The 10,814-nt window shown below is 44.2% G+C and overlaps 1 protein-coding gene across 3 annotated transcripts; it reads left to right on the forward strand.

Moving 5' to 3' along the window:
• The first annotated feature begins 494 nt into the window (after positions 1–494).
• Positions 495–10,273, forward strand: LOC106936175 (polycomb group RING finger protein 5-A). 3 transcript variants are annotated; one of them, XM_015017016.1, is made up of 9 exons: positions 506–761; positions 3,552–4,064; positions 4,525–4,621; positions 4,702–4,757; positions 5,190–5,249; positions 5,322–5,479; positions 5,554–5,652; positions 6,368–6,457; positions 9,943–10,273. In XM_015017016.1, exons 2-9 carry the CDS (start codon positions 3,950–3,952, stop codon positions 9,988–9,990), a joined length of 723 nt encoding a protein of 240 aa, XP_014872502.1. In that variant the 5' UTR covers positions 506–761; positions 3,552–3,949; the 3' UTR covers positions 9,991–10,273. The 3 variants fall into 3 exon arrangements, with proteins under 3 accessions (XP_014872500.1, XP_014872502.1, XP_014872501.1); XM_015017014.1 differs by lacking the exon at positions 9,943–10,273 and having other exon boundaries at positions 495–761; positions 6,368–6,971; XM_015017015.1 differs by lacking the exons at positions 506–761; positions 9,943–10,273 and adding an exon at positions 1,328–1,575 and having other exon boundaries at positions 6,368–6,971.
• The last annotated feature ends 541 nt before the right edge of the window (positions 10,274–10,814 follow it).

Consider the following 10,814-nt stretch of genomic DNA (forward strand, 5'->3'; position numbering starts at 1 on the left):
AACTAACTCAGAGAGCACAAAACATGTCCGCTCACCAAAACCATCAGCAAGGAGCGCAGACAAGAGGCTCATGGCGACTCTGGAGGAGCTGCAGAGAGAGTCTTATTCTGTAAAAGTTTTACTTTGTTTGACCCGTTAACAACGTGAGTGATGGTTCCACAGTAAACGAAGCACCAAATAGACCGGCGTTCACTCCTCAGTCTGATTTAATGCTCCATGTGGAGAACTTCATAAACCCGGTGCTGAAATCCAATCCACAGGATTCCTGATCCGGTTCCAGGCTGGATGAAGTTAGAAGGAAGAGGGAGGAATATTTATAAAGAAGTTAGAATAAATAATAATATCAGATCTTTAATGGTTTTCTGTTTATTAGACGATCTTTGATTTGGATGAATTCAACATCAGAATAAAACAAACTGCAGCATCACCAACCTGACCGAGAGGAAGATGAGCTGCGCTTCATCTCCTCACGGCAGATACAGCTCTGTGTGTGTGTGTGTGTGTGTGTGTGTGTGTGTTGTGGCCGATAGTCACTGTTACACAATCGCTTTCAGTTTCCTCGCCCTGCCTGCCTGCCTGCCTGGTGGCTCCCCGCCCACCGCTGCTCTCTGCCTGCCTGCCTGCCTGACTGACTGACTGCTGGGCGGACTGGGGCAGAACCGAGCCGACCAGTTCCGTGTTCTGTCCTCCCACGGCGCACACGGGCCGGGCTGAAGTGAGCGGGACGCGCAGGCGGCGCCATGGTGGACGTCCCGGTGGAGGTGAGCCGCGTGTTTTTATTTCCTGATTATTTCTCATCTTATTCATCCTCTGACGTCGCCGCGTTCTGGACAAAACTTTGACGCTGCCTGGCAGGCTGGACCTCCTCCTCTTCCTCCTCCTCCTCTTCGTCTGCCCCCACCACCATGCCCACCGAAACGCAAAGTGCGTTGTCGCGCACGCGCACATGCGGGATCGCGATGCGTTCACGCAAATCGAGCTGCTTGGTTCCGTTTAAAGGCTGTGACGTCATCCTCCGTAACTTTTACCGTCCGTATACGAGCGGCGCGCGCGAATCTGCGCGCGTGTACGGCGGCGGCGGATCCAGCAAAGGGTCAGCGGGGCGCGTGCACGTGTCGCATGTGTGTCACGGCGCAGCGCGGCGCCTGCTGATGTTGTTTTGACACAGATGACGTAGAACGTGACGCGCCTGAACGATGAGATAAGCAGTTCCACTCCGCGTGCGTGCATGCACGAAGGAGCAGGCAGGCGCACGCGCGCGCGCCGCTGGTTATTTGTGACGGACACCGAGGAGGATTCTGGGCTGGAGAAAGGATTCAGGGTAGTTTCTGGTAGCAGCAGAGTCAAACTGGCTGGATCCAGCTCTGCGGGAGGACCAGCGCCGCGCGCGCACACACACCTGAGCGACACGCAGCGGCCGCGCGCGCACGGCAGCTGCACCTGACAGGAAAGTAGGACTCCGCTTCAATCTGACCTGACGGTACCGGAGGCTCAGATATGCTGAGGTACTCTGACCCAGAACGCTCCTGATTGGACAGTTTCACCATGACACAGGCTGACGTCATCAATGAACAGGTGAAAAGTTTCTGAGCGGTTCGGTTCCGAAACTTTGGGCTTTTATGTTGCTGTAGTTAACAAGAAACCAATTAGATTCACTTCATTAAAATGAAACTGTGACGATTTTTAAATAATTAAATCATCCATGAGGTCAAACTCCTGTTTGTTAACCAGTAGATGGTCTCAGTTCTGGTTCTGGTCATATTTCTCCAGTCTCCAGATTAGCAGCTCCGTTAATCCCAACCAGGATGAGCGTGTTGCCATGGAGCCTCTAGGAGTTTACAGGAAGGAACCTAAAAGGTCCACAATGCATTTCATCTTCCAGTTACAGTCATGCAGCTACCTAAAAAATAAGTCGTTTTTATTGTCACTTTTACTGTTACAACGTTAATACTGCAAAATATTATCACCAAAACTTACTTCATCCTGCAGATTAAAGCTTCTTTGGTGGCAGCCATGATGGATTCTTATAAGAAAGAAGAATCTGCTGAGTAATGTAAAAGGCTGAGAGCCCAAAGCACTGCTGTCTGAATCCCACATTAAAAACAAAAACAGCTAAACAAGCAGCTTGTGTGTAAAAATGATCAACCATATCAAACCATGTTGGAGGATGAGTGTGAGAACCAAATCAAACCTGAATGTGTCTGCTTCCTGTTGGGGATCCTACGGGTTACAGAACCAGTCTGGGTGGAACGGACTGGGAGTGATGGGAGTCTGGGTTGATCTGGCCTGATTTGAACAAAAACTGCAAACACACCAACGTTTTTAATCATAAAGTATTCATATGGAGATGAAATCAAAACGTTTCTGCATATGTCCAGCTTCCTGTGAGCCGTTTGAACTTTGAACTCTGTTTCTGCTCTGCAGTCAGACGAGATGAGTTTCTTCTTCCTGTCACTGAAATCCAGTTTTTATCCACCTGGAGAATTTTGTAAATTTGTCAAAATCAATATTTATCCTTCATATTTGAGTTTTTCCAGCAGATTCCCAGTCAGACTCATTCTGTCTGCAGCTCCACTTCCTTTGGCTCTGGATCTTTTTCTTGTCTCTTCCTATGATTTAGACTCAGGCTGGACTCGTGGAATAAATCAGTCTGTGGTGAAACTCCTTCAGTCCCTGACATTAATTGCTCTTCACTTTAATTTACAGCAAAGATCAGAGCAGAAACGGAGATGATTCTCCAGGACGAGGTAAATAAAGTCAGCAGACGATTCAGAGCTGTTAGACGGGTTTCAACTGCCGCATTCACTGGCAGTTAGGTGCAACAGAACCGTCTGGTCCAGATGAACGGGTCACGACCCGTTTTAAGGTGTGTGTGTGTGTGTGTGTGTGTGTGTGTGTGTGTGTGTGTGTGTGTGTGTGTGTGTGTGTGTGTGTCTGCAGCTGGGACGCTCAGCAGAATCCAGAATGTTTTTAAAAATCCAAAACTTCCTTTAATTCATCAAAGTGGGGATGAACTGGGGAGTCGCGCAGTAATCCTGCTACTTCCATAAATAAACTTTATTTTTCTTTATTTTTGATAAAGTGGAGAACTTTGAATATAACAAACATAATTTTATTGTCTGGATATTTTTCATTTCTAACTGAAATACATTACGCCTGAAACGATTAATTGGATTAATCAATTATTGAAATTATTGTCAACTAATTTAGTAATTGATTAATCGTTAACTTGAGAAGAACAGCACAGTAAGTAATTAGGTCAAAACTGAAACAATACTTTAATGCAACATATTTTGCATTTAATATTTCAAAAAACTTTGTACAAATTCTGTAAAGGAAAAATCTGCATTTTTGTCCAATTAATGAATTATTCATCAGAATGATTGATAGATGTTTATTTGTCTTTATAGACATCATTTGAATATTTAAATATTAATCCGAATTTGCAGCTGGTTGAACTGATGACTCATCAGATGGGAAACGGGTCAACATTCCCGACTTTATTTGGATTTGATTTCCTGTTTTCTAAACGTCTGTTTTCGTCTCCTCAGGTGAGATCAGTGAGAGGTTAAAGGTCAGCAGCATCATCTCCTCATTAGCTCACCTCTGACCCCTGACGGATTACAAATGGCCTCCTGGCTGGGAGGTGAAGCTTGCCGAGTCGTCGTTTTCCCCGCTGAGGATCTGTGGAATGTGTCTGAGTGAAGGACAGAGACGCCAGAGGAATTTTCTGGGTGGTTTGGTGACGATGGACTAACGTCTGAGTGGATTGTGCTGTTTGCTGAACTTCAGGCTCATTATGGAGCAGGACTTCATACAGTAGGACCTTCGACCCGCTCTGCCGCTCGTTACGCTCGCTGCGCTTTCATTTCTGACTCTGCTGCTGTGAATGGACCTCCGAGTCTCATAACGCTCGGGGGAGATTCCAGACACACAGAAAACTACAAATATGGCCGCCACGGGACGGAAGCACTTGGTAAAAGACTTCAACCATTTCATCACCTGCTACCTGTGCCGAGGTTACCTGATCAAACCGACCACGGTCACCGAGTGCCTGCACACCTGTGAGTAAACATCCTGTTCCCTCAGCTTCAGCTTCCTGTTCCCTCAGGTCACATGTTTATGGTTCATAAAGTCAGAACCCAGCTGGCAGCTGAAGTAGGGAGGAGAATAGTTCCTTAAAGTTATACATAGATTTATCTAAACCACATTTCTGAAGTTTGAGACTTTAGGAAAGTCTGGATCACATGAAATTGTTGAGTAACTTGTGATCCTTCATCTGTTCATTAGAGGTTTGAGGATGTATTTTCAAGTTGGAACCGTAATGACTGGTCTTTGACTAGGACCTTTTAAAGGTGGTGGGTTGTTAAAGCTGCCTTTTTGGCCTTTTTGCCAGTAAACCTCACAGCTCCGGGTTTGTCCTGTATGTCAGAGACGTGGCGCCATGTGATTGGACGTCGTATCTAAGCTGATCTCAGCTGCTGCTGATTCTTCTGACCCTGTGTGAACCGTTGTGTCTTGCAGTCTGTAAGAGCTGCATCGTGCAGCACTTTGAGGAGAGCAACGACTGTCCTAAATGTGGCATCCAGGTCCATGAGACCAACCCCCTGGAGATGCTGAGGTGGGGTTCTCCTCTGACCCGGTATTCCTCTGTTCTTTCTGCCGGACCTGGTTCTGTAACGTTTGTCCCTCTGGTCTCAGGCTGGACAACACCCTGGAGGAGATCATCTTCAAGCTGGTGCCTGGACTCAGAGAAAGTGAGTCTCTGCAGTTTGTTTGGGATAACAGGACTAGATGAGGAAGTTAGAGATTCATGAACTATTACACTATCAGTTCTGATCAGAGAAACTCACCAGACGAAGTCCATCCACTGTCTCATGTCTGGAGGACATCGTCCCTGAAGTCCTTCATCCATCGTCTTCTGTAGAAATTCAGACTTAATCCTGAGATAAACGGAGCAGGAGTTTCTCCTCTGAGCTTCCCGTTTCTGACTGAGGATAATTTAGGCAACATGTCGACTTTCTTCTGCTGCTGCTGGTTGAACTGAAACTAAAATTGCTAAAGCTATAAAAAGATCTGAAAGTCTTTTTTATTTTGGTATTTCTGTCAGATGCTTTCTCTATTTTTATCCCTTGAGGCGTTTTGTCTGATGTTTTCCTGTAAATGTTTGTTTCGTTGCTGTGAGCCAGAAGAGGAACAGCAGGAACTGGAGTTCTGGAAGAAGAACCAGCCGAAGGAGAACGGCCAGGGTAAGCCGGCTCCGTTTCCCTGACGAAGCAGAGCTCCTCCTCATCCTCACCCTGACCCGTCTTTGTGTCCAGAGAGCCTGCGGTGTCTTGCTGACGGCGGCGCCGCTGGGGGCGCCGATGATGATGGTGAGGGCGGTGAAGATGGAGACTACCACAGGAGCGACCCTCAGATCGCCATCTGCCTGGACTGCCTGCACAACGCGGGTCAGTCCGGGGAGAGCAGCGTGACGGTGAGCCTCACGCCGGAACGCCTGACCTTTAACCTGACGGACCTCTAACTCACCGCTCTGCTCTTGCCAACCAGGACCTGATGAAGAGGTTCATCCGCTGCTCCAGCAGGGTTACCGTGGGAACCATCAAGAAGTTCCTCAGTCTTAAACTCAAGCTGCCGAGCTCTTATGAGGTCAGCTCCAGGTTTCTTCTTCTGCACCTTGTTTAAGCCTCATTAAATCACCTGAAAGGAAAAGAAAGATTAAGAATCTGAAATGTGGACATTGTAGTGCAGAAAGTTTTGGGTGTTTGTAAGTTTGTTGTAAGTTTGTTGTTTCAAACGAGTTTAAAACAGTTTAAGAACAATCAGGTTCAGGCCAGTTTTCTGTTTTTTGCGTATTTTCAGCAGCTTCCATGGTGCATTCAGGGACCATGCAGCTAGAAGCTGGTGAACCGTCTCTGAATACTTCCTGGACGGTTCCAAGTCTATTTTCCTGAAACTTAGAGTAACTTTCTGGGTTTCACAGGTTACATTAACTGTAACCTGTGAAACTTTAAGGTCCAGAAAAGTAACAGGTTACCTCATGTTCCAGCGCAGTCCCAGATGCTAGCCTGTAAGTGCTTAAGAATGCTTTGAGCTTCTATAAGTAACCTGGAAACCCTGGAAACTAAAAGTAATATTTAAAAACCAGTAATATTTAAATGTAAGTTTGATGTGAGTCATTATTTCCAGGATAAAACGGCTCCTTCCTGCTGACTGATCAGAAACCAGACACCCTCACTCGTTAACATATTCAGAGCAGCCTCCCACTCATGACCTCAACAAACTTCCCCTCTCCTCATCTTTGTCGTGATTAACCCTCCAGCCGGCCTTTGACTCAGACTCTCACTGATCTCTGTTCTTCCAGCTGGATGTGCTCTGCAACGGAGAAATCATGGGCCGAGATCACACCCTGGAGTTCATCTACATGACCCGGTGGCGGCTGCATGGAGAGAACGTAAGCCAGTCTCCTTCACTTCCTGTTCAGCTAACTGCGTCTGCATGCACGTGCAAACACACTAATTATCAGGAAGGCGTTTATCTGTGCAGCGTGGAGCCGGAGGCTGCAGGATTTTGATCTGAGTTCACTTCATTTGGTCTGAGTTAAGTGAAGGCTTGTGGATGCAGGTGGAAGTTACCGGATGGTTGTGGGTTTGTGTTTGAGTGGAGCATGAACAGACTGACTGACTTCTCTGTTTTAGCAGGAACTACAGTTTGATTCTGACTGTAAGTTCAGTCATACTACAGATATTACAGCTGCTGCTAGAAAGTCCAGATCTGCAGCAGAAACCTGTAGAACATTTATCATAAAGGAGTAGTTTTAGTTTTCTCACAGGAGCAAAACATAAGAACAACCAGAAACTACCAAATCTGTATGGTCGTTACACTTACTCAGTTAATTTAAGTAACTTTTTTGAAAAATATTATTAGCATTATGGATTTACTGAAGTAAAATTCAGATTTTCTACCCACTAAATGAAAAACAAACATGTTTTAACCAAAACTTCACCAGACACAGACACACACCTGCAGTTTTTCTACAAGTTTCATAAGTTTTATATTGAAAGAAACTGATTTGGAAATTTTTTTTCCCCCTGATTTTTTGTTACTTATATGAATTATTATAATTTTGGTCTTTAAAATACCAACATTTCCACCGAACTTTATATTTTGATGATGTAATTTTTAAATATTAAATGATTGATAATTTGATCAGTTATGTATTATAGATGGTTACGTTTTACTTGGGTAAAAATCTGTTAAGCTGTTTTACTCTAATTTGAGTATATTTTTGTTTACTCCTCCCTCCTCTGAGAATAATAATAACAAGTAACTGTGTGTCAGCAGGACCGTCTATATTACTCTGAAATCAAAGTATCTGTCAGCTTCAGGGCCTTAAAATGAGCTAAAAATGAAGCTGATTCAACTCTGGATCAGATCCAAGTTAGATAAAAGCTTTGTGCCTGGAAGGACCTGGTTTAAAACTTTTGCACAGGTCTGCGTCATGAATGAAGCCTGTTAGAGACGTGGGCTGCAGGTTGAGGGTAACTACGGCGTGCAGACAGCTGTGCCTGCAGGGGGCAGCAGATCCCGGGTCAGGGGGAATAAATCCAGGCCCATCAGCTCCAGCTGTGACCTTTAACCTCATGGATGTTGCATAACTCCCACTAATGGATCCCTTCCTCAGATCCAGAGAAAGATGTTCCACCTGATTATTCAGTCAACTGGTTCCAGGATGATCCAGTTTGGACTCTGACCGACCTGACTGGACCTCAGTAAAGGTTAAAATGCTGGGGGTGTGTGATGATGTAACCATGTGAAAACTGGAAACATGTCAGGAACCACAGGGATACTTCCTGTGGTTCCTTCCAACAGCTTCCTGTGGACATATAAAATCATTTTCAGCTCTAATTTACAACAAATGTCGTTTAGAAGAACTTTACCAGAAAAAAGTCATTTAAATCCCAATCAGACATTCATCCTGGTTCTGAAACAGACATGAAGCTCAGTTAATTATTCATATTAATGTAAAGGAGCATTAAGTTATTGAATTGCAGCATCCAGTCCTCCTGGACCAGCAGGGGGCGACAGAAGAAAACCACTACTGCTGTTTCTATGTGCTCTAAAAAACTCTAAAAACACTAATAATAATGATCTTTATAGATCAAACACCAAATATATCTCTATATGCATTAATGTCCTCTGTAGAAACCATCCACCTTTTCTCCACTGTTAGAGGTTCAGCCAATCAGCGTCAAGGAAAATAAATGGCGCTCCTGGATTGGCTGCTTTGTAACCACCAGCCAACAGCGTATCAAGTACGTATTTCAGATGAGCTCCATAGAAAATGTGTGAGTAACTGGAAATAAACGGCTGATTAACTCAGCAAGTCTGTGAAAAAAACTCTCCTGATCCGAAGTGAGGATCTGGATGGTGTCAGTGATTCGTACAGTAAAGGTGAGACTGGATGGACTTCCTGTGTTCTTACAGGTTTAGTTTCAGCTTCTCAGTCAGAACAACCCTAAATAAATTCAGTAGTTTAACCTGGTTCCTTTCTTTGTTTCTGGAATCAATACAGGATAAAGAGAAATCAATAATTATCCCTTTGAAGGAACATGTTCTGTGTTTGACCCGGTTCTGCCAGAACAAGAAGCCCAGTCCTCACTGGCCCAGTGGATCAGGGTTTAGTTTGGCTGATTAGAGTAAATATGATGAAATAATTTGAATTCATGAGGGAAAAGCCAGGAGCTTCCCTGAGCGGCGTCTGCCCGGCTCCCTGATGCAGAACCAGAACCAGACTTCAGACTTATTTACGTCCCAAACGCTGAGTCATCAACATTAGCAGGTCGTTATTTTTAGCTCCGGTTTGATGCTGCAGGTAATGTAAGGAAAGTGACAGAGATGAGAAGATCGGATTATTTCTGCCTAAATTAATCTGATTGTAACGTTAAAAGGAACATTAGAGCAGAAACTTCATGGAAAATCTGTAAAATTTATTAAAAAACCATTTCAGTCAGATCCAATCAGGGCTCATCGTTGTTTTACGAGAAAATGCTGCTGCAGATTTTCATAAACATCATCCAGTATGATGTATCGTTAGCTGCAGTCAAAGCTCTCTGTTGAAGATTGGGAAGCAATATTTAATATCTGAAAAGTTTTCACACCCCTTCAAATGACTAAATAAACCTGGACGGCAGAGCTGAGAAACAATCAGTTTCAACCTAATGGAGGGAAAACATGAGAAAAGTTCAAATATCTGCTTGCACAACTTTTCACTCCCTTAAACTAAAACCAGAACCAGAAGGTGGTCCAGTGTTCAGCCTTCTTTTATCCCAATTCTGGACTTGGTAAAACCAGCCTTAAGGTTCTCCAGGTCTGAGACGGTGAGGATCTGTTATCGAATCTCTGGACTCTGAGGTTTATGGAGAATGAGAGTCAGAAACCCAGAGGCTCAGTGAGACCCGGTTCAGACCCGGATCAGACTTGGTTCTGTTTCCTGGGAGGAATGACGCACCAGAACGCAGAAGGACGGTGCAGCCGCTGTGTGTCGCTGACAGCCTGGAGCTGCCAGCAGCAGCACAGACTCATCATCTGCGCTACGCTAACGCGGCATTTAGCAGAAGCTAATGCTAACGCACTATACGCCCATGTTACTTAGCGGAAGCTAATGCTAACGCACTATATGAACATGTTACTTAGCGGAAGCTAATGCTAAAACGCTATGCTAACATCCTGCTTAGCAGAAGTTACATCTGAGTTTCCCCACCGATGGACAATAAAGGTTCGAATCCATGACGCTACAGCTCTGAATATGAGTGTTAATCATTTTAAATGTTTCCCTTTTTAGTAAAATAAAAAATGACTTCCTGACCACAAACTCCAGCAGTGGTTTTCTTGTGATGTGTTTTTATTTGTATTCCTCCAACATGTCGGTCCTCTCAGACGTATCCGATGGTTCTGGAGTACCGGCCGCGGATCGACTTTGGCTGATCCGGCTGCAGCAGGACAAAAACAAGCATCCATACAGCGTCTCCACACCGACACCAACGCCTACAAGTGCAGATAAAGAGAGATTTAGATGTATTTTTGTACAGCCGATGATGAAGTGCTTCTGTTGTTGCGTTGAAAAGCCTTTATGCTACATAGAATAATATATGCTATAATATATGCTATTTTTAAATGTACGTCCCTGTGCCTAAAATCCTGTTTGGAACGATCATATCTCCAGTTTGCCTGTCTAACTAACTGTAGATTAAATGTTGATTTTTTACTGCTTTGTCTCTGTTTATTGGTTTTATTCTTCCTGAAATAATCAGTGAAACAAAGTTTCTGCTGTGAAGCTCCAAAGGAAGCTACGTTTCTAAAACCCAAACGTCTGAAACATTTTTACATGTTTGCACGTTTTGCTGTATTTGTGAACTTCACGGCACAATAACTGAGTAACTGGCCTAGTAATAAATATCTGTTGATTTTTTGTTGGTGCCTTTGAGCCTCTAAGAAATCATGATTTCCATAATGTTGGGTGATCCTGCAATCGGCCGATATTCACGTGTGAAACTGATCTTATTTACCGCCGCACAGGTCTGAAAATCACTGCAGCTTTACTTTATGTGCAGTTAGAACAAGCTTTCCTGGTTCCACAACTGTTCTTCAGTAGAATAATACTGGAACATTGAAGGTGTATCGTGACAATAAAACACCGGAGCGCGTCACTTAAAAGTTTTTATCAAAATTGGCAGGTCAGGATTTTTAAAGATCACTGATTGATCAGAAATCTGTGTTACTAAGAGCTGATTTACTGAAGGAAGCAGGTG

This window comes from Poecilia latipinna, unplaced genomic scaffold (genome assembly GCF_001443285.1).
Source record: "Poecilia latipinna isolate Pla-1442-1.1 unplaced genomic scaffold, P_latipinna-1.0 Scaffold2091, whole genome shotgun sequence".
NCBI lineage: Eukaryota > Metazoa > Chordata > Actinopteri > Cyprinodontiformes > Poeciliidae > Poecilia > Poecilia latipinna.